The sequence below is a fragment of the Rutidosis leptorrhynchoides genome, chromosome 6 (genome assembly GCF_046630445.1).
Source record: "Rutidosis leptorrhynchoides isolate AG116_Rl617_1_P2 chromosome 6, CSIRO_AGI_Rlap_v1, whole genome shotgun sequence".
Taxonomy (NCBI): Eukaryota; Viridiplantae; Streptophyta; class Magnoliopsida; order Asterales; family Asteraceae; genus Rutidosis; species Rutidosis leptorrhynchoides.
The window spans coordinates 394,059,930-394,086,145 of record NC_092338.1 but is presented as its reverse complement, the minus strand read 5'-3'; the positions used below and the strand labels follow the sequence as shown (position 1 = coordinate 394,086,145).

Sequence of the window (26,216 nt, the reverse complement as noted above, 5' to 3'; positions counted from 1 at the left end):
ACATGTGTAGTCGAAAATTTACATCGTTAGAGTATAATTATAGTTGATTTTGGTTGTCGACAAGATGAGTATGGTAACGCGATAATGATGAATAAAATCTGTCACATATATAGTTGTTGTGTTTTAATTGTAGTTGTTATTGCACGAGGAAATTAAAATTGTTGGAATTGAAAGAGAAATTAGATATTATTGAAGATAACGGTGGTTTCAGAGGTGGTTTTCTAAGAGATTTTAAGGTCGAAGGTCTTAGTTAAGATGGAGGCCTGCCTCCCGCTGCATTCGCTTGTGGGACCCACCAAATCAGGACCCACATTTGTCCTAACGCCACACTCTATCTATCTCTCTTTGGTGTTTAGGTAGTTAGTTGTTTTCCAAGTTTTAGTCCCTACACTAAAAGTAGCTAACACAATGCCCACTAACTCCAAGTCTGGTACCTCATTATATCTTTCGGGCCTTCTATTTAAACTACAATTTAAATTTAATTATACATATTTATTATACAATATATAATTAGTATATACATTAATTGTAATTTTGTGTTCTGGTGAGTGTTTAGTATACAAACGCAAATAGGTAAAATTGGTGCAAAAATTATGGGCCCCTTAAAGTTGGCCATACTATCATGTACACCAAAAGGTTACACATATGTACGTGTTGAGTTTGTTTTGGACCCATCTCACTCATAATTCACATATAAATAATCATGTCATTGCAACTACTTTTATGCACACAACACTACTATCTTTTTTGTTATCATCATATCATACAATTTTCTACTTTTAATTTTCTTCCAAATTTTCAATTCTCTTTAATCAACTATAGTAAATAGTAATAGTAATGTCTCATGAAGAGGAAGTGAGTTTATCCGTGAATGTTAATGGTCAATCTAAAGTGCCACCGGGGTTTCGGTTTCACCCCACCGAAGAAGAGCTTCTTCACTATTACTTGAGGAAGAAAGTTGCGTATGAAAAGATCGATCTTGATGTTATTCGTGATGTCGATCTTAACAAGCTTGAACCTTGGGACATACAAGGTATGAAGATGTATATATAATCAATCAAGTTAATTACAATATATATCTTTTTGAAACTACTTTTAGAGCAATGAAAATAATGTTTAATTAACTTTAGCCCCCTTGAATCTTTTCAAGTATGTGATGATGCTAACTTTATTGTAACTTTTTTTTTTTTTTGATTTGGCAAATGTTATGACTTATATTTAAATGATTTGAATTTGGATATTTGCAGAGAAGTGTAAAATAGGATCCACACCTCAAAATGATTGGTACTTCTTTAGCCACAAAGACAAGAAGTATCCAACAGGAACAAGAACGAATCGTGCAACTGCTGCCGGATTTTGGAAAGCTACCGGGCGAGATAAGGTTATTTACAGTAGCTTTAACAGAATCGGTATGCGAAAGACACTTGTGTTTTACAAAGGGAGAGCACCTCATGGCCAAAAATCGGATTGGATAATGCATGAATATAGGCTTGATGATAATATGGTTACCAACCAAGATCCTTGTGTAAGTTTCTTTGTAATTCATGTTAGAATTGTAGTGTATTTAGATTAAGTTATTAGTTTCAATTTAGATGTATTATAATGTTTATGATGTTGAGGGGTGTCTTAGAAATTATAATGGAGAAGAGTTTTAGAAAGTTGAGTTTTTATTACTTGAAATTGTGTTGAGAGTTTGTGCAAGTGAGGGGATGTTTTGAAGTATTGCAAGTTGAAGACTTAGATTTACAAAATGAAAGCTTTTTATTACTTGAGTTTTTGGTACATCTACTTTGCAATACATGGTGGCTATTTATAGCCATCTTAAGTTGGCTAATGATCAAGCTAGAATCTTCTAGCTAATCTAGTGATTTCTACATATTATCACTATTAAATATCTATACTTAAATATCTACTATCTATAATTAATCTAGACAATTCTAGAAAAACATTACATTTTAACACTCCTCCTTAATGTTTTTCGATGTTACTCCGAGCATGTTGCGTAAGAACTCGAACTTTGGTCTTGGGAGTGCTTTGGTGAATATGTCAGCAATCTGCTCTTCAGTCTTGCAGTATTTTAATTCAATATCTTTCTTGGCTGAGCTTTCTCGCAGAAAGTGATACTTGATGTCAATGTGTTTTGTTCTACCATGGAACACTGGATTCTTTGCCATCGCGATCGCGGACTTGTTGTCGCAGAATATTTTTGTAGCTTCATCTTGTTTCTCGCCCATGTCTTCTAGTATTCTTCTTAGCCATATAGCTTGATTAGCTGAGTTTGCGGCTGCGACGTACTCAGCTTCGGCTGACGATTGTGCCACCGTTTCTTGTTTCTTTGATGTCCATGAGAATACACCAGATCCAAGTGTGAATGCGTATCCGGAAGTACTTCTCATGTCATCCACCGATCCGGCCCAATCACTATCTGTGTATCCATGAAGCTTCGAATCTGTAGTCGGCTTGTACCATATTCCATAGTCCATGGTACCTTGCAAGTATCTTAATATTCTTTTAGAAGCTCCATAATGTATTTGAGTAGGGTTTTGCATGTACCTGGATAGTAGACTTGTTGCGTACATGATGTCTGGTCTTGTTGCTGTTAGATATAGCAGACTTCCTATGAGACTTCTGAATCTTGAAGCATCCGCTTTCTCCGATCCATCTTCTTGTCTCATCTTCTCATTGGCAACTAGAGGTGTGGTGATGGTTTTACAACCGTATAGTTTAAACTTTTTCAGGAGATTTCTTTTCCCCTCATTATTAGATTTCTGAGACCTTATTTTGAGTTTAGACTGAAAGGCACTTTCTAGTGAGTTTTCACTACGCCGACTCAGTCTAGCCTCATATGCTTCAAGAGAGCCAATTAATTCTGTTACTGACAGAGTCTCAATGTCTTTTGACTCTTCAATAGCGGTAATTACATGATCGTATTTCTCGGTCATACTGATAAGTATCTTTTCTACGATCCTCTTATCAGTTATGTTATCTCCATAGGCTCTCATTTGATTTACTATTTCTTTAATTCTAGAATAGTAATCTTTTACGGTCTCAGTCTCTTTCATATTTAAATTTTCAAAATCTCTTCTGAGAGTTAGAAGTTTGACGGATCTCACCTTGACATTTCCTTGAAATTCTTCCTGAAGGATCTTCCACGCCTCTTTGGCTGTCGTAGCTCCCATGATTCGTGGAAAGATAGACGGTGTCAACGCTTGTTGAATGTAGCCTAGAGCAGCAGCATTTCTTACAACATTTTTGTTGTATTTTTCTTGTTCTTCCGCAGACAGAGTTTCAACGTCTTTTGGAGTTGTAAACCCGACTTCGACAATATCCCATAAGCTTTGTGCTTGAAAATATGTCTTCATTCGGATACTCCAAAAATCATAGTTGTCGCCATCAAAGATGGGGACGGGAATATTGTACGCACCAACGGTAGTCATGGTGTACTCGAACAACGCCCAATATGGCTCTGATACCACTTGTTAGAATTGTAGTGTATTTAGATTAAGTTATTAGTTTCAATTTAGATGTATTATAATGTTTATGATGTTGAGGGGTGTCTTAGAAATTATAATGGAGAAGAGTTTTAGAAAGTTGAGTTTTTATTACTTGAAATTGTGTTGAGAGTTTGTGCAAGTGAGGGGATGTTTTGAAGTATTGCAAGTTGAAGACTTAGATTTACAAAATGAAAGCTTTTTATTACTTGAGTTTTTGGTACATCTACTTTGCAATACATGGTGGCTATTTATAGCCATCTTAAGTTGGCTAATGATCAAGCTAGAATCTTCTAGCTAATCTAGTGATTTCTACATATTATCACTATTAAATATCTATACTTAAATATCTACTATCTATAATTAATCTAGACAATTCTAGAAAAACATTACATTTTAACAATTCATGTTAATCAATTCAATTTTGACACAAGTTATTGTTTTCAAATTTAAAATTTGCCTTAACAAGAAGCTTTCTGTTTTAAACATAGTTATTGATTATTGATTGAACTTCATGGAAAATTATATATAATCTACCCATTTCACATTAAATTAAATGCATTGGATGTTTAATTTTATACTTAATATGAAGCTTTTTCTAATGTGTTCGTAATGGTTTTTTGGGTCTACCCAAGGGCTATCGACATATATAGCACACTAGCAGTGTCGTGGTGTCTTTTCAAATCTAACTTTCCGCTTTAAATTAAATGTTTTTTTAGTCTTCTTTTGCGTGAAAACAATATTATACATAACGGACTCGAAAATCAATATGGTATATAGTCTAATTATCGCCGAAAAAAATTCCTACCAAAACAAACACAACAAATAATGTTAATTAATCCGTGAAGTCTCGATTATAAGTTTTAGTTATCAAATAAAATAATTTTTTGAACAATTAATAGTAATTTTAATTTATGTAGGGTTCTAACCTTTGTGATTCATCTCAAGAAGATGGATGGGTTGTATGTCGAGTTTTCAAGAAGAAAAACTACCACAAAACGCTTGAGAGTCCCCAAAGATCGATTTCAGCCTCGTGCATAGATTCAAGCACACAACTGCAATCGTTAAACAAAGATGGTGTTCTTGATCAATTACTAGTTTACATGGGTAACAATAGATCCTGCAAGCAAGAACTTGAGTCTTTAACCACCAACCATAACACAATGCAACAATTTATTAGCCCGATTAACGACAGATTCTATCACCTACCAGGGCTCGATAGTCCCACCAACTTTGATCTTGGCACAACTTTTAAACCTCAAGTAAACGACTTTCTAACAGAATCAGATCAACTAAGGATCATGGACCATGACTCACGTGGGCGTCTTAATAATTGGGCCGATCTTGAACGCCTAGTGGCTACTCAATTGAACGGTCAAGGCGCTGATTCTTCTAAACAGTTATACTCATGTTATGGTGATCAACCTAATGAAGATTTTTGTTTCCCACTTGATCAAAATGATGAGCATGAAGCATCTCAATTTTGTGATTCAACCACAAGTGCTCGATCGAATCACGGTGTATATACGAGCGAGATAGATTTATGGAGCTTCGCTCAATCATCTTCGACTTCCTCGTCCCCTGATGATCCTATGTGTCACTTGTCTGTATAACATTATTTAGCATAATAATATGATGAAATAATATAAACTAGAAAAACATAATAGGGTTTTAGGGTGGTACTGAATGAATTGACCAAATATAAGTTGTAAGATGATTGATTGCTATAGGTAGCAAAGTGTTAAAAAAGAAAAAAGAAAAAGAGAAAAACATTCTACACATATATTATATAGAAAAGGAATGAATAAGAATTGGTGAATAAAGGTATATGTTTGTATGTATGTATTGGTGATGGATTTGTGGGGTGCACCATGCATGTCATGTAATAGTTATGTCATCCATCACAAAACATAGTGAAATTATATCAACCACATGTACATATTATATTCTTATTCTTATATTCTTATATATGCATTAAAAAAATAAACTGGTCATATATATTGTGATGCATTGTGCATGCATGTATTTTTTTTTTTTATAGTTGAATATGAAACTGTACGTTTCTCTCTCTCTCTCTATATATATTATATTTATATTTATATTTTATATGTTTACATTATATAAATGTTGATTTTAAAACATCTTGGGCCCACATAAAAGGTTTCACCAACAAAGTTTCGTAGAAAAAGTTGTATGAAAAGTCCACCACCTTTTTCCAAATAAGATTACATACACCACCAACAAAGATTAGATTATATCACCACTATAATCTCCAATAAGTAGCTACTGTGATGTCTCTTACATTATAGTAGGATTATTTATATTTATGTCGTCAATTTGAATATAATTAGAATTCTGTTAGACAACTAACGCACCACACCAGACTCCATTATATATATATATATATATATATATATATATATATATATATATATATATATATATATATATATATATATATATATATATATATATATATATAGGGGCAGGATCAATGGGGAAATAACCAATCGGGAGAAGCAAAATTTTTTTTTTTCGTTTTTTTTTGAAATTTTTTTTTTCCGGCATCAAGATCACACGAAAATATTAACATTTAGAAGAGACACTTCGTGATGAATGTTATTATTTAGGCGGGAAAACGATCGCCAAAAATAACATTCAAGATAATATTGTTCGTGAAGAATATGAACGTTTTTTTTCTTCATGTTTTGTGAAGTAAAATTTAGCCCGATTTAGAGTTTAGGGTTTAGGGTTTAGGATTTAGGGTTTAGGGTTTGGTGTTTTGGGTTTATTCCATAAATCCAAAACACCAAACCCTAAACCCTAAACTCTAAACCGTTCGTGTTAAAAACTCAATCTAAATCCTAAATCTAAACCCTATCTAAACCCTAAACCCTAAATTTCTAAACCCTAATATCTAAACCCCAATAGTTAAAACCTCAAAATACGCTCGAAAAACACGATAATTGTTATATATTACTTCTTCGAGCGTTTTTCCGCCAAAATAAAAACATTTATCATAAAGTGTCTCTACTAAATGTTCATATTTTCATCTCATCTATAATGTTCGTGAACAAAGTTTTTTCAAAAAACGAAAACAAAAAAGTTTTTGCTTCCCCCCGCTTCCCCCCGAATGGTTACTTCCCTCTTGATCCTACCACTATATATATATATATATATATATATATATATATATATATATATATATATATATATATATATATATATATATATATATATATAGTGGTAGGATCAAGAGGGAAGTAACCAATCGGGGGGAAGCAAAAACTTTTTTTTTTCGTTTTTTGAAAAAACTTTGTTCACGAACATTATAGATGGGATGAAAATATGAACATTTAATAGAGACACTTTGTGATAAATGTTTTTATTTTGACGGAAAAACGCTCGAAGAAGTAATATATAACAATTATCGTGTTTTTCGAGCGTATGTTGAGGTTTTAGCTATTGGGGTTTAGATATTAGGGTTTATATGGTTTAGATATTAGGGTTTAGAAATTTAGGGTTTAGGATTTAGATTTAGGGTTTAGATTTAGGATTTAGATTGAGTTTTTAACACGAACGGTTTAGAGTTTAGGGTTTAGGGTTTGGTGTTTTGGGTTTATGGAATAAACCCAAAACACCAAACACCAAACCCTAAACCCTAAACCCTAAACTCTAAATCGGGCTAAATTTTACTTCACAAAACATGAAAAAAAAAAAACGTTCATATTATTCACGAACAATATTATCTTGAATGTTATTTTTGTCGATCGTTTTCCCGCCTAAATAATAACATTCATCACGAGGTGTCTCTTCTAAATGTTCATATTTTCGTGTGATCTTGATGCCGGAAATAAAAAATTCCAAAAAAAAAAAAAGATTTGCTTCCCCCCGCTTCCCCCCGATTGATTACTTCCACATTGATCATGCCGCTATATATATATATATATATATATATATATATATATATATATATATATATATATATATATATATATATATATATATATATATATATGGTGAGGATCCACAGAGAACCAAAGATGGTAGAAAACTAAGAGAACCATCGAACATACCTTCAGACTAACCTCGATTTGCGTACAGATTGAGCCGATCTGCGTGCAGATTGAGCCGATCTGCGTGCATATTGAGCTGATCTGCGTGCAGATTGAGCTTATTTTGGGTGCAGACACAGACACGCTCTGTTTTTTGAAGATGAACACCACAAATCAAATTCGTAACAACATGAATTGAGATCAGTTTCTTATTCCTAATACGATTTCTAACATTCTCAAATCATCAGCAAGCCTCAACAATAATAGATTCAAGCTAATCGATCTCGAGTTCTTCGTTTTTAACTGCAAAGTGGAGATCGATTAGTTGTGCAAAATCTACTCCACCAAAATTTGATCCGAGAGCTGTTTTGGATTCCTCATGATATATTTCAGCTTCGTAATGCTTCAGATCAGCTGGAGATTCATCAATTAATTCGCAGATTTGAAGTCAACCTTTTGTGTTCTTCGGTCAATAATTTGATTGGAAGAATCTGTGATGTTTTTGATCAATATAATGATCAACGAAGGTTCTATGGATGATTTGAAACAAATTTGCAGAAGGAATCAAGGCATGGAATTAGTTTAATTGTGAAATCGATTTCAACCTGGAAGTACAAAAAGTCGCTGCTGTTCTTCATGTTATTTCTTCATGAAATAACATGGTGCCATGGGTTCTCTCCCTAGTCAAGTTCTCTCAGGATCCTTTCAATATATATATACACACATATATATAAACTAAAAAGTTTTTCTTGATTGTGGTTAAAAGTTATTTAAGGAAGTATATATATATATATTTCTTGATTGTGGTTAAAAGTTATTTAAGGAAGTATATATATATATATATATATATATATATATATATATATATATATATATATATATATATATATATATATATATATATATATTATTAATTTAATCAATTAATTAATTAGCTACCACCTCCGATCTATCGATCATCTTCTATCATTTGATTTAAACACAAAAATTATATTAAAAATGTGTATACGTATCTTACCTATTTATATTCTCTTTAACGTATTTGGTTATTTTTTAAATTTAATTATCGATCTATATGTTATCTATCTATTTATATTATTATTATTCAACATCTACATTCTAAATATAATTATTTATATTGTATATTTAATATTAATGTTTAATATAATAAAATGACATGTGACAGATATATGTTTTATACAAAAATTAACAATAAAATAGAAAACAAATATAACTTACACTTTAGTAACGTGTTTTCATGTGACACGTTCCATCACAAATTTTCAATAGACTCATATATTCTCTAATATTAAGTAGTATATAATTTATATATAATTAAAAATATATTAATGGTAAGAAATAAAAAATATGTAGACGTTAAGTTACTAACACCACTCAAAACCACTTTAAAATTTGTTAAAATCACGAGCTCTTAAACTTAAAAGAACTTTTAAAAATTATCAACACCAACACACGAGCTCTAACGTTTAATTTACTTTCGTAATTTGAATGATATGATCTGTTACGATTTTGCACGACTTTTTACACACATGTACAACGCACATGCTCGCGGGCTCTTAACTCAAAAGAACTTTTAAATTTTGTACGATTATTTTACCCATCCGTGTAACACACGAGCTCTAAAAACTCCATAAGAACACGTTTACAAATCTACGATTTAGCACGACTTTTTACACACATGTGCAACGCACGAGCTCTTTAACCCAATATATATATATATATATATATATATATATATATATATATATATATATATATATATATATATATATAAAACAGCGGGCTTTTAACTCAAAAGAACTTTTAAATTTTGTACGATTATTTTACCCAGTCGTGTAACACACGAGCTCTAAAAACTCCATAAGAACACGTTTGCAAATCTAAGGCTAATCACTGTTATATGTTGGGTTATTTCTCCAACCAATATTGTATTTACTATATTTTTATTTATATTGGTATTGGTACATGCTTTGAATAATTTATCATCATTGTTTTATAATCACAACTTATGTTTTTGCAAGGTTGATTATCCACCCGTGCAACGCACGCGCTCTAAAACCTAGTGTGTATATATATATATATATATATATATATATATATATATATATATATATATATATATATATATATATATATAGTTAAAAGTTCAAACGAGAACAAAAAAAATGGGGAGAACTGTAAAACTATTAAATTACAAGAATTTTCACATGTAAATAAGTTCAATCACGTATAAATGTTGATAGAGAGTAAAATTGAACAAACATTAGTTTGAAAAAACCTATAAATTAACTATATAATCAAATATATAATTTCTCGTTTACATGTGCAGATGTGTTTGTAAACATGCAAACATTTCATATAATTCACAATTGAACATGTAATTTGTGGTTGTGAACATTTGTTTCTCAGTAGTGATATGAACATCTATCTGTAATTTGTTGAATATAAATCCATTTTAACCATGTAATTTAACGGTTCTTGAATTTCTCGCTCTTTTTATGGTTCTCAGTAGATTTTAAGAGGGAATGGAGAACTAAATTTTTTTATTTTTATTTTTTATTCACAAACATTAAGATCAAGTAAAATTATGAACAATCGAAAAAACACTTTGTGATAAATGTTATTATTTTGACCCGAAAACGCTTGAATAATAACATTCATCACGATAAAATATTACTTCAGATAACGTTTCGAGCATTTTCTGGTGAAAATAATAACAATCGTCACTAAATGTTTTTTTAAATGTTTATATTTTCACATGATCTTGAAAATTATAACTAACCTTTCTTTTAAAGAAAAAAAATAAATTAACTTTTTCCTCGTCCCTCTTGAAAATTCACTTTCTTCTCAATTAGCCACGCGCGTGCGCGCACCCCCAACCCCCCCCACACACACACACGTATAATATATATATATATATATATATATATATATATATATATATATATATATATATATATATATATATATATATATATATATATATTATTTATACTTTTGAGAATTAAGCCTAATTAAGGAATTTTTTTCCACATGGACGAATATTTGGACATAAATGGTGATCATTGCTCCCTCTGAAATTTTCTTTAACAAGTAGTGTAGGAGAATTTTTTTTTTTTAAATTATGATTATTTACATATACTTTACAAATCAAGTTTTTTTTATAAAAAATTATAAACATAGTGAAACCGGCATTTAGAATGCCGGTTTGTCCATGTCACCTGAAACCGACATTCCTAATGCCGATTTATCTATGCGGCATATTTTTTTTTGTGATCTTACAAACTTTAAGTGAGTTATTTGGATACTGAAAAGAAGGTTTCAAATATTGCCTAAGGATTTATTACAAGATGGTTGCTGCAATTTAGAACAGGTGTTGGTGTTCTCGTTGAAACAAATTATTGTTTACTGGTGTTTCTCATGAATAAATCAAATTAGATGTTACATGTATGTCTCCCCTTTAGTCTATAGCTACGTACACAATAATGTTGTCTTGTATTATATATATATATATATATATATATATATATATATATATATATATATATATATATATATATATATATATATATATATATATATATATATATTCACTAGTTTGTAAGTTTGTAATTTTCTCTTCTAGTAGTTTGCAAGATCTAAAAAATGCCACATAGGTAAACCGGCATTAGGAATGCCGGTTTCAGGTGACATCGACAAAAAATGTGTCAGATGTGTGAAAGATATCAAAAGGAAAGGAGAAGACCGGATGCAGATAGAGGCGCGCCGCGGCCTTGTCTGGCGCGCCGCGGCCTAGAGAGTAAACGAGATACAAATCAATGAAAACCTTCTGTTTTGATTTTGTGCATGGAGGCGCGACGCGGCCCCATATGGGTGCGCCGCGGGTCATCTGACGGGAAGGAAATTGCCAGAATTTTGTTTACTTGCTCCTTAAGTTGTTGTATGCTTATAAATACATCTTATTGTAACCCTAAACCCTATGTACGAAAAATATCAATAAAATCACTCTAGTTGGCCGTGGACTAAAGCAATCACACAGATTGCATATAAGTACGTAATTCTTGTGTTGTTTTCTTTACTTTTCATTATTATCGTTCGTTTGTTGTTTGTGGGATCATCAAATTGGTGATTGTTGTTTGGGTCCATAAATTCCCAACAACTGGTATCAGAGCACAAGGTTCGATTAAAGGGCACGATGGCGGACGAAGGAAAGTTTAGAATTGATCGGTTCGATGCGAAGGATTTCGGGTTTTGGAAGATGCAAATCGAGGATTATTTGTATCAGAAAAAACTGCACTTACCTTTAAAGGAGGAGAAACCTGATGATGTTAAACAAGAAGATTGGGATCTACTAGATCGCCAAGCTTTTGGGGCGGTTAGGATGTTGTAACACCCCGTTTTTCTAAACATGATGCTTGTGCCGTCCTTACGGAGCCCAAGAATGAGTATTTGATAGTTTGGATGTAATGAGTTGACCACGTTGGACTTTGGAATGTTTCAAAAGTGTATAATGATTAAAGTTGGAGGATTCGGGTTTTAAAGTGTTTATCATGCAAATCGTGTTACTTTTCTACATTTTGGAGCCCGTATGTTATTGTGGGTTATATAGGTTTTGGGTATAAGTTCGAATGGTTTAAAGTGCAAGAAAATGTCCAAAATTGAAGTTTGGAATGTGTGAGGCGCGCTAGAAAGGGTGTGAGGCGCGCACGCAAGAAGAAAAAGCGGACAGTCAAAAATTACACTAGGTGCGCGGGGCGCACTTTCATGTGCGCGGCTCACAGAATTTACACTTGGTGTGCGGGGCGCGCATTATAGTGTGCGCGGCTCGCACAAATTACACTTGGTGCGCGGGGCGCATATTAAAGTGTGCGTGGCGCGCACACCCCTGTATCAGCATACTTTGTATTTTTTTTTAAGTTTTTGAAGGGTGTTTTGGTCCTTTCACTTTGGGGTCGGGTTTTTGACCACAAAACTAACCCAAGGCTCACTAGGAGCTCATTTCTTATCCACAAACACTCCCAACATATTCTAGTGAGAGAGGGTGATTTTTAGTGTGAGAAAGCTCCGATCTAGGAAGAAGAAGCTCGGTTCTCACCAAAGCTCGAGAGTTAAAGTTGTTCATCACGTTCTTCGCTATGTTTTGGTAGTATTGGTAAGCTCTAACTCCGAATTTAATTGTTAAGATTCTTGTTCATAATTAGGGTTTGAGCTAGTTTGGGTTATAAACCCCATTTCTTATGAATTTGGGGGTTTTGCTTTATGTATTGTGTAAGTAATCCCGATTATTGTGGGCTTAGGGTTGAGGATGAATTTGGTCATGGTTTGGGTGTTAAATCACTAGATTGTAAGTGTGTTAGTGTTTAGATGTTCATAAGAACTTGTTTGTATGACCAAATGGGTGTTAACCTTGATTTGGTGTCAAACTAAGTTATGGGTCAAGATTTGATGAATCGAGTGTTTAAATGATTGAATCAAGTGTTAATTGGTGTTTTGGAAAGTAATCACTAGCCGTTAGTGATTTTGGGCGTTTTTGGGACTTATGTCAAAATGAGTTGACTTTGATTGGGTCAAATTTGGTAATGGTACTAGTTTTAGCCAAATGGATGTTTAAACTTTTGTATTAAGTATTAAATAATGTTTTTGAAGGTAATTACTCGCAAGAAGTAATTTTGGGTTAAAGTGATATTTTAACATAAGTCAAAGGTAGTCAAAAGCAATATGGGTCACTATTGCACATGTTGGAGTTTTGGTGTATTTGGCTTTTGAAATGATTACTACCTAAGTAGCAATTTAATGTTAAGACCAAGGTTTGGTCTAATTGGTGTAAAGTATGATTTAGGTTAAATTGTACTTTGTTGTGTTGGTTTGAATTACCACCCGAAGTGGTAATTGGTTTGTGTCCATTAGGTGATTAAATGGGCAGGATTTGGCGAGCAAGGTGTGATCCCTCGGCTAAGGGATGTTTGTGTCGAGTTCTCTTTTATAGAATGGCTATTTATGTGTATATTGTACCTATGTGTGATATAGGTGGTTACTTGCTCGGATTTGAGGACGAAGATCATGTTGTACATGACTTGTGCGGGCATTCCAAGGTGAGTGGAATAATTATGCGTGTACGTATATAATGTATTTATTTGTGTAGTATGAATGTGGCATTGTCGCGGTGTTTAAGACACCACATTCTAAGTAACGAGTAGTATTGTCGCAGTGTTTAAGACACTACTCATGGTTGATTGACATGTGGTAGTGTCGCGGTGTTTAAGAAGCCACATTGTCATGGGAGTGGAATTGTCGCGGTCTTTAAGACACCACTCATTGTTTTGATTGACGTGTGGATTCGTCGCGGTGTTTAAGACGCCACATTGTCATGGGAGTGGAATTGTCGCGGTGTTTAAGACACCACTCATTGTTTTGATTGACGTGTGGATTCGTCGCGGTGTTTAAGACGCCACGTTGTCATGAGGGTGAATTAGTCGCGGTGTTTAAGACATCACCCGGGGGAATTAGTGATTACGCGGTGTTTAAGTAACACTAATGGATGTTATGAACTCCAGCGGTCTTTCGAGTACCGTTCCCTTGTATGATCGAGTAACCATGGTTATGTGTTGTAGTTTTAGCATATTAAATTGTGAACTATATGCTTTTGGCGATGCTAGCTTATTGTGAATTGCGGATATTTAGTATGCATTGTGATTGCATGTTTGTTGAGTTGCTAGCTCGTATACGGTATTTGTGTAAGTGTTTGCAAGTAAGTAGATTATATATATGTATATGTATAATTATTGCATTCACTAAGCGTTAAGCTTACCCCTCTCGTTGTTTACCTTTTTACAGGTACTGTGTTATGAAGTTAGCTAGTTGTTAGACTAGTTGCGTAGGAGCACTTGGGCTCGATGGGGTAGCTATTGAACATTGGACACGGATTGGGGATTTGGTAGATCCTCGGGATTATGCTCTTGGTATCGGGTTGGGCTATTGTGTCTTAACCGTGGTGTTGTGTAAATGTTTCGAGGTCGTATTGTTTGGTTGTGTTAAGTCAAACCTTGTATGTGAAATACATTCTCGTAAGGATGTATGATGTCATTTGTAGACCAAGAGTCGAGATAAAACGTTAACGTGCTATTATGATAAATTGTATTCGGTTAAATTATTTGAAATGGTTTATGTAAAGTGGATATTTAATGGGACCTATCTTATAAAAAAAAAATGTACTCCGTTTTTGGTTAAACGGATTGGGGTTGTTACAAGTGGTATCAGAGCATAGTCTAAGGGAATTAGGTGACCTTGGAATAGGTGCCTAGTCTTAGACTTTTGACGGATGTGCGTTATTTGCGGGACTTGTAGGAATACGGGTTGGATTGAGATTTGTTAGTGCCTTAGAGTAGGTGACTAACTAGGACTTGTTTTTGTCCAAAGTGTGATTATGTGGAGCCTTATTTCGTGTGTAAATTAGTGCCTTAGATTACTAGTGCCTAATGTAAGTAGGCGAACTTGGACGTTGTTTTAGTAATAGTCACCTAGGATGTAGGTTGACTTGTGGGTGCGGTGTACTTGTGTGAATTTATTATTATATTGTATATAGGTGTATATATACAGGTATCTTTTGTGCGGTATCCTAGGGATGAATCTATTGGAGAGATTTGTATGTTTGGCTGTTTTGAGTGATCAAGTTCATGGTAAGGACTTTGGTCATTCGGGTACTAGGAGTTATCGCTTGTTATTTTGTGTGAATGTTGCGTCAGTCCGGGTAAAGTACCTTGCGTGACCATGTGGAAATGGTAAGGTACGCATTTGTAATAATGACCGATCACCATTATTACGAAAGTGTATCTTGACACTAAGCATGACATGACAAGTACCGAACGGAGGAAACGTGGCATGGTTGGGGTAGAATCGGGATGAGTGAGGAATCTTTTTATGGTTCCTGGTTATAGTTGTCTCGGGTGATGTGCTTGTATTCACATCGAGTTCCTTGCGAGTCGAGAAGTGTTACGGTGGATTCGTTTAGCTAAGTGAGTGAGCCAACTCACGAGTTTGGTGCGTGCTTAGTCACCCTAAGTAGTGGGTGCATTATTGAGATTGTGACTGGTTGTAGTTACCCATCGTAACTGGGATGACGGAATTACGCTTGCGTGTGTGCGACGAGGACTTGAATTCCGTAATGGAATGCGACAAGTCTAATGATTGTAGTTTTGGGTTACACTCGGTAGAGTGTGTAGTTAGAGAATCGTGTAAGGATTCTAGTTGTGAGTCGCCTTGAAATTGGCGAATCGGGGAGTCTTTAGGTCATTAAACTCATGTGAGTGGGACCCATATGTGATGACCAAAGAATTTTTGACCAAATTTAAACCTAATCTTTATATGATTCCGACACGATAAGCAAAGTCTGTAATGTTGTGTCTCGAAAATTTTAAACTATGTTCATACCTTCATTTAACCTTCGAATGTTCTCGAGGATTCACGAACAATTATTTGTAAATAAACATGTTTATATATATGTTAATGCAGAATTATATAATAATTTGAAATTATAAAATATAGTTTAAATATTAGAATTAAAAATATAAGATAAGATATAAAATAATTAAGTGTAATTTAAAATGATGTTATATATATAAATATATATGATTAATATATTATAATATTGTATTATTTAAAAAAAATGTAAATAAACAATAAAAGCTATTATATGATATATGATTATTAAATATTACATATATATAAAACCAATTAAAATATAGTTGTTATAATTACTTTCATTATTATTACTAAACTAAATATCAGTATCAATAATATTATGACATAAATATGATATTTGATAAATTGGTATTATTAATATAATTATTTGTCATTAGAATTATTATAATTATTATAATTATCATCTAACAATATTATCATTATTAATATTATTATCACTTTTGTAACTATTAGTATTAGTATCATGATTAAAATTATTATTATCAATTTTATAATTAATATCATTATTATTACATATTAAATAGTATAATTACTATTACCTGGAACATTTAAAAATCATTATTATTATTATTATCATTAATAATATTATTATTATCATTTTATTATCATTATCAACATAATTATTCAAAAATTATCAATGTTTATATAAGGCATTATTATTATTATTATTATTTTTAAGTACTATCATCATTTTTATTATAAGTAGTTATTAATAATATTATTTTTACTAATATAATTATTAGCAATTAGTAATAATATTATTATTAATGTTTTTATTTATTTATTAAAAATTAATTATATAAGTTATAAAGAAAAGGGGTACGTACCTGTTACCATCAATCTATATATGATTTGCTTTCTTTGACTCAAATCCTGTAACAAGAATCAAATCCAAACAGATAAATACAAATTCAGTTACACATCTTATTCTAATTTTTTTTATTCAAATTTCTGTTCTGATTAATATTTTTTTTGTCGATCCTGTTAAACTACAAAACAATCGTGAGCAATACTAGTTACTTCATCTCTCACTCAATCACCTTATATCAGTTATCTGCTTCAAATCGACGGGTAAACAGAAAAAAATAAAAGAAAACGGCCTTCTCCTCTGTTCGTGTTTTATTTTTTAAAAGGTTCAAATTCTAAAGAATTTACAAAATCTATAAATGTAGAGTTGTTAGGGTTGATCTATTTAAACTTCCTGTAAAGTATCAAGATCCAATTTTTAGTATCGAATTCGAAATCTCGAGTCAAAGTTTTGGATTTAAAAAGTCAACGGATGTTCTTCACTCAAATTCAAACTTTCTGTTATGATTTGAATGAAATTAAGGTTTGGGAAAGATTATAGAAAAGTTTTACAACATTTTTCATATAGGAAGTTTGAACTATAACGATTTTAAAAATCAAAAGCCAAAAATTTTTGTGTTCATCCTCACGAACAGCGAGCACTTTTTGTTTTTTTTTTGTTTTCTTCGTTTGATTATTTGGATAAAGGAATCAAATAGGTTGTTTATAATTATGATTTTAATCTTAATCAAGATTAAAATTCGTGAGTATATCTATAATTTATGCCTGGTCGATTTCAACTGGAAAAGATGAAGAATTAAGGAGAAGCAGTTAAACTGGATTTAAATAAATAAAGGGATCATATAATCTTAGAAAGATAGAGATAGCTGGGTGGTAGAAGGTGTTTGTGCGTAAGCGGGAGGTCACGGGTTCGAGTCCCGGCACGGGCGGTTTACTATTTTTTTAGCATTTTAAAGGTAGTTCCTTTATTAACTTGTTATTATTATTATTATTATTGTTACTAATATTATTAGATATTACTATTGTTATGTTAATTGTTATAAGTATTATTCTAAATTCAAATTGTTATTATTAATAGAATTAATATCACTATATAATTATAAATACCATTGTTATTATCATTATTATGAATATTATTATAATTAGTATTAATGCGACTAATAAGATTATTGTTATTATTATCATTTTAATTATTATTATGTAATATCATTAAGTATTAATAGTATTATTGGTATAAGCGTGATTATTATGAATATGATTATTATGAATATTGTTATTACGAAAATAACTCAAAGTATTATTATTAACATTATAAATATTATTAAACTTGTCATATTATATACAAATTGCATTATTATTATTATTAAATTTGATAGTATTATTACCCATATCTTAATATTCACATTAAAATAACTAACAAATGATATTCATATAACAATATATATTTACTACACAAAAGTAAACTATATTAATATATTATTTATTAAAAATGAATAAATTGAATATAATGAAAAAAAAAATATAAGTATTGATATTAAAATTTATATTACTAATAATATACATACTTGTTCGACTACGATTATATATTTTAATACATATACAAATGATATAGGTTCATGAATCCGAGGACAACCCTGCATTTGTTCAAATGTCGTCATATGTATTTTTACTACAAAATACAGTACAGTGAGTTTCATTTGCCTTTTTACCCTTTATATTTTTGGGCTGAGAATACATGCGCAACTTTTTATAACTTTTTTATGAAATAGACACAAGTAAATAAAACTACATTCTATGGCTAGATTATTAAACCGAATATGCCCCTTTTTAGTCTGGTAATCTAAGAATTAGGGAACAGACACCCTAATTGACGCGAACTCTAAAGATAGATCTATCGGGCCCAACAAGCCCCATCCAAAGTACTGGATGCTTTAGTACTTCGAAATTTTTATCATGTCCGAAGGAGGATCCCGGAATGATGGGGATATTCTTATATACATATTGTGAATGTCGGTTACCAGGTGTTCAATCCATATGAATGATTTTTATCTCTATGTATGGGATGTGTATTGAAATATGAAATCTTGTGGTCTATTAAAATATTGAAATGATTGTTATGATAAACTAATGAACTCACCAACCTTTTGGTTGACACTTTAAAGCATGTTTATTCTCAGGTATGAAAGAAATCTTCCGCTGTGCATTTGCTCATTTTCAAGATATTACTTGGAGTCATTCATGACATATTTCAAAAGACGTTGCATTCGAGTCATTGAGTTCATCAAGATTAGTATTTAGTCAATTATAGTTAGATATATTATGAAATGGTATGCATGTCGTTAACTTTCGATGAAATGAAAGATTGTCTTTTCCAAAAATGAATGCAATGTTTGTAAAATGTATCATATAGAGGTCAATTACCTCGAGATGTAATCAACTGTTGTGAATCGTTTATAATCGATATGGACTTTGTCCGGATGGATTAGGACGGGTCCTTTCAGTTGGTATCAGAGCGGTGGTCTTAGTGAACCGGGTCTGCATTAGTGTGTCTAACTGATAAGTCGTTAGGATGCATTAGTGAGTCTGGACTTTGACCGTGTCTGCATGTCAAAAGTTTTGCTTATCATTTTGTGTCGAAAATTTCCTGCTTATCATTCTTAGAGAATTACTTGCTTATCATCCTTAGTCTAGACACATCTTATTGCATTAATTGCATGATTAGTGTATAGACAAAAATTTATATCTTAGCATATCTGCTAATTCATACCTTAGCGTACCTGTTATTGTTACCGATGCCTGACAGCTTCCGTAGATTCCTCCGTAACTTATGGGATTTCAGTATTATATATGCATATGTAAATTATGTACTGCAGGGTACTAATCTATATCCTATAATCTATTTCTTATCGAAAATCCTTCATCTGATCGTACGGGATGAATCCCTAAACCAGTTCGAGTCCCTCAGATTCCGATAGCTATTCCGACAGCTATTACGACATAGATGTTCACCTAAGCTCCGAAAACAGCGTCATCGGCATGAATCAACCAATCAGCCATTATCAATTCATCTGATGGGTTCGTAGTCGACTTAATTAATGGAAACACGCAAAAGGCAAACCCTTCCACCAACCGAATTCACCTCTTGACAATGAACCTGAAGCGTTTACCGGCGAACCTGTTCGAGATACCATTTTCAGTCTCATTTCCGGGGTAATTTGACAAGATTATATCCTATCCACAATTCTGAACCTTATTCATCCACTCGTTTCGACCGACAATCATCCTGGGGTAATAAGTCAACAAACTTCGCGCTCGAATAATCAATTCGGAGAATATGGTGCAAAATGTACCTGCTTCAGCAACATCACCGGCACTAACAGTACAATCAATAACAGAACCAGTACCATCAACAATCCATGCTTCAATATCATCATCTGTACTTTGAGTATGATCTTCGTTCGACATGTCGAATATGTAATCTCTAAAGTTTTAAAGATTATTTATTCTAGTTCCAACCGAAAAGCAAATGAGTTTAATATTATATTAACTCATTAAATCCATGAATACATCTGAAGAAAATATATATGTATATATGTTTTCATAAAGATTGTAATTAAAAATTCTCTTGTACAAACTGTTAATGGTGAAAATATTTTAACGGGTAGGTAATACCCGAGGACTATTTAAATTTCACATTAATAAGTTACATTGTACATTCTTTGAATCTGTTTCAACAGTCATATACTATCCTACTTACATCCACCAATATACAAATTCGTTCACCACAGAATAACCATATTCATCCAATTACATATTTGGATTTTGACCTATCAGAATCCAATAAGTGGCATAATGAAGAAATAATAGACACAATAAAAATTGATTAGAAACAGATTAATTAACAATATGAAATTCTATTAAGAATCCACGCTAACAAAATCCTAGCTAACTATTCCTAGTTAACTGTTAATTCTGTATTACCATTTAATTATCGTAATTTATTTATCGCAGTTTATTTATCGCAATTTACATTCTCGCAATTTTATTTATCGTCATTTAATTTCTGTTATTTACTTTACGCACTTTAATTATCGTCATTTAATTTCTGTTATTTATTTTACGCACTTTAAATATCGGGACACGTATACAAGGTTTTGACATATCATATCGACGCATCTATATATATTATTTGGAATCACCATAGACACTCTATATGCAGTAATGATCGAGTTCTCTATACAGGGTTGAGGTTGATTCTCAAATAATATATATACTTTGAGTTGTGATCGAGTCTGAGACATGTACAAGGGTCACGATATTTATTAATTAATTCGAATATTATATATTAAACTATATATGAATTACTGGACTGTTACTGTGGACTACCAACACTGGACAATTAAAATGAATTAAAATATTGATTATAACATATGAAACTAAACATTTCTTCAAGTTGCCACTTGATTTCATCTTAAACCTCATTTGTATCTTGACGATTACAATCTGCGTTCAAACCTTTCATGATTCTTGAAAACACCTCAATCGATAGGATGAATCAACCGCACTTCATTAACGGAAGGAAAGATTTATGCATATAGTTATGCACTTGAGAAACTCTCGGCAACTGAGTAAAATTTTAACACGTAGCCGCGTCAGATCCTTTGACATTTATTAGCAAAAATAACTTTGCGATCCCTTTTTAAAGTAGCCAATTTTGTCACAGCTCCAGCAAGTCAACTTCGAATTTTCATTCGAAGTAGCCTTACTATAATCCTGATATATACAATTACCCTTTTGATACTGGAGAATTCTTTTATATTCTATCATATTATCAGCAAACGTACCAGCAACCTCGTTGCTTCTTGGCTTAGATCTCTCTGACAAATCATTATATTTATTCATTAAAACCCTATCATATACTCATCCGCATCTTGTAACGAGAACTGCCATACCAATTACCGGGAATCAGCAATCGGTACTTTGAAAACTCACATCATATCTATATTAACAGTTATATGTATGACATTTATCTCTTAGAATTATGATCTCTCATTCTAAAATTCTGAAAAGCACTCAGTCACAAATCAATACTCCGAATGTTGAAAAAGCTGAATGAAGCAGCAGAAACCGTAGATAGCCGTAGACGACCTTAAATCATCGGAAGTTTGATGATAAAGAATAATATGTTGAAAAAGCTCAGAAATGTTGGAACTGGAAAACGGATAGAGTTAACCATGAAGGAGACCAAGGACAAATACAAGGACCATACCCTATATTCAAAGAATTCAGAAAATTCTGGATCCGTTGAAATCTTTAGAGAATATCTTGCTCCGAAGTCATGTTAAAATTTTACGAAAAATCTTTCTCTATCAACCATCGAACTTAGAAATTTCAAGATATCATCGTATCTTTCATTATAAATATTCTCCATATTTTTGAAGATATTTTCATAACTATTCTTATCTGAAATCATTAATCTCTTTGTGCTATCAGTGTTACATCATATAGAAACTGTTAGTTTCTATATTCTGTAAACTTTCGAGTCTAAAATATGAATGTTTTTGAAGTAGTGTTGGGAACTGATGCACGAGTTAGTATAATATAATGACACTTGATCAACGTGATTATATTACAGTAAGTCATGCTGAGTTTCTAAATGGAACATGATGATTCACAGATTATAACGTCATCATGTGCCATGTTACATAACTCTTTCATTCTGCTTAACTTCTGAACATATCAAGAAAATATATTCTTGATAGTTCAATTCTTAGTGATTCAGGTAATTTGACAAAACAAATCGTGCTACTATCTTTCCTTTCTACCTTGTATATTATGATCATTCAAAACTCTATATCTACGAATTCTGGACCATTATTCGCTTGACTTGGAGTCGGGAAGAGAAAACAAGAGCAAGGAGTTCCAAAAAAAATTAAAAAAAATAAAGAAAAATGTAAAGCCGATCACAAACACAGGAATTTACAAACCGTGTATATTAATGTTTATCGCAACATAAAGACACGGGAGAATTAGAAACATTATAACCCCAAAGGGCGAAGTAGAAGAAAACAGATTTCTCCGGTGGTAATTGGAAAAGGAGAATGATTGTTGCGATAGTGAGGATAAGAACAAGAATCAGAACTGGATTAAGCATTTGCACAATCTTTTGAATTTAGGAATTTAGTATAGAAGTGGTGAAAACTAATAGAACGAAAAAGGTAAATTTATATTGGAAATATCAGACATAGCAATCGAAGCAGATCATCGCATTTAATTGAAGAGACCTTAATCTCCTTATTCACCGAAGAATCAGATCTCACTCAGATTTCAAAGATTTCTTTAAATCCATTGAATTCCAGAATTCAACCCTGACTCTGTCAAAAGTTAAGACGCACCTTATTTTCTAAATTCAATTGCGACTACGTCAAAAGTTATGAAAAATCTCCATTTCTTCATCTCGATCTTTTGTGATAGCTTCACTCATACGCTTCGATTAATCGAATCATTTTATCCGTATTACTTAATGATGATAAAAATCTAATTATCAACTCATACTCGTCATGAAAACATTTTTATTGTTAGCCATGACCACCTCACTCAAATTTCGGGACGAAATTTCTTTAACGGGTAGGTACTGTGATGACCCGAGAATTTCCGACCAAATTTAAACCTAATCTTTATATGATTCCGACACGATAAGCAAAGTCTGTAATGTTGAGTCTCGAAAATTTTAAACTATGTTCATACCTTCATTTAACCTTCGAATGTTCCCGAGGATTCACGAACAATTATTTGTAAATAAACATGTTTATATATATGTTAATGCAGAATTATATAATAATTTGAAATTATAAAATATAGTTTAAATATTAGAATTAAAAATATAAGATAAGATATAAAATAATTAAGTGTAATTTAAAATGAAGTTATATATATAAATATATATGATTAATATATTATAATATTGTATTATTTAAAAAAATGTAAATAAACAATAAAAGCTATTATATGATATATGATTATTAAATATTACATATATATAAAACCAATTAAAATATAGCTGTTATAATTACTTTCATTATTATTACTAAAATAAATATCAGTATCAATAATATTATGACATAAATATGATATTTGATAAATTGGTATTATTAATATAATTATTTGTCATTAGAATTATTATAATTATTATAATTATCATTTAACAATATTATCATTATTAATATTATTATCACTTTTGTAACTATTAGTATTAGTATCATGATTAAAATTATTATTATCAATTTTATAATTAATATCATTATTATTACATATTAAATAGTATAATTACTATTACCTGGAACATTTAAAAATAATTATTATTATTATTATCATTAATAATATTATTATTATCATTTTATTATCATTATCAACATAATTATTCAAAAATTATCAATGTTTATATAAGGCATTATTATTATTATTATTTTTAAGTACTATCATCATTTTTATTATAAGTAGTTATTAATAATATTATTTTTACTAATATAATTATTAGCAATTAGTAATAATATTATTATTAATGTTTTTATTTATTTATTAAAAATTAATTATATAAGTTATAAAGAAAAGGGGTACGTACCTGTTACCATCAATCTATATATGATTTGCTTTCCTTGACTCAAATCCTGTAACAAGAATCAAATCCAAATAGATAAATACAAATTCAGTTACACATCTTATTCTATTTTTTTTATTCAAATTTCTGTTCTGATTAATATTTTTTTTTCGATCCTGTTAAACTACAAAACAATCGTGAGTAATACTAGTTACTTCATCTCTCACTCAATCACCTTATATCAGTTATCTGCTTCAAATCGATGGGTAAACAGAAAAAAATAAAAGAAAATGGCCTTCTCCTCTGTTCGTGTTTTATTTTTTAAAAGGTTCAAATTCTAAAGAATTTACAAAATCTATAAATGTAGAGTTGTTAGGGTTGATCTATTTAAACTTCCTGTAAAGTATCAAGATCCAATTTTTAGTATCGAATTCGAAATCTCGAGTCAAAGTTTCGGATTTAAAAAGTCAATGAATGTTCTTCACTCAAATTCAAACTTTCTGTTATGATTTAAATGAAATTAAGGTTTTGGAAAGATTATAGAAAAGTTTTACAACATTTTTCATATAGGAAGTTTGAACTATAACGATTTTAAAAATCAAAAGCCAAAAATTTTTGTGTTCATCCTCACGAACAACGAGCACTCTTTTTTTTTTTCTTTCTATTCTTCGTTTAATTATTTGGATAAAGGAATCAAATAGGTTGTTTATAATTATGATTTTAATCTTAATCAAGATTGAAATTCGTGAGTATATCTATAATTTATGCCTGGTCGATTTCAACTGGAAAAGATGAAGAATTAAGGAGAAGCAGTTAAACTGGATTTAAATAAATAAAGGGATCATATAATCTCAGAAAGATAGAGATAGCTGGGTGGTAGAAGGTGTTTGTGCGTAAGCGGGAGGTCACGGGTTCGAGTCCCAGCACGGGCGGTTTACTATTTTTTTTAGCATTTTAAAGGTAGTTCCTTTATTAACTTGTTATTATTATTATTATTATTATTGTTACTAATATTATTAGATATTACTATTGTTATGTTAATTGTTATAAGTATTATTCTAAATTCAAATTATTATTATTAATAGAATTAATATCACTATATAATTATAAATACCATTGTTATTATCATTATTATGAATATTATTATAATTAGTATTAATGCGACTAATAAGATTATTGTTATTATTATCATTTTAATTATTATTATGTAATATCATTAAGTATTAATAGTATTATTGGTATAAGCGTGATTATTATGAATATGATTATTATGAATATTGTTATTACGAAAATAACGCAAAGTATTATTATTAACATTATAAATATTATTAAACTTGTCATATTATATAAAAATTGCATTATTATTATTATTATTATTATTATTATTATTATTATTATTAAATTTGATAGTATTATTACCCATATCTTAATATTCACATTAAAATAACTAACAAATGATATTCATATAACAATATATATTTACTACACAAAAGTAAACTATATTAATATATTATTTATTAAAAATGAATAAATTGAATATAATGAAAAAAAATATAAGTATTGATATTAAAATTTATATTACTAATAATATACATACTTGTTCGACTACGATTATATATTTTAATACATATACAAATGATATAGGTTCGTGAATCCGAGGACAACCCTGCATTTGTTCAAATGTCGTCATATGTATTTTTACTACAAAATACAGTACAGTGAGTTTCATTTGCCTTTTTACCCTTTATATTTTTGGGCTGAGAATAC

The 26,216-nt window shown here is 31.0% G+C and overlaps 1 protein-coding gene across 1 annotated transcript; it reads left to right on the top strand.

Moving 5' to 3' along the window:
- The first annotated feature begins 837 nt into the window (after positions 1 to 837).
- LOC139855753 (NAC domain-containing protein 43-like) lies at positions 838 to 5,104 on the top strand. Its single transcript, XM_071845003.1, has 3 exons — positions 838 to 1,033; positions 1,248 to 1,525; positions 4,412 to 5,104. Exons 1-3 carry the CDS (start codon positions 838 to 840, stop codon positions 5,102 to 5,104), a joined length of 1,167 nt encoding a protein of 388 aa, XP_071701104.1.
- The last annotated feature ends 21,112 nt before the right edge of the window (positions 5,105 to 26,216 follow it).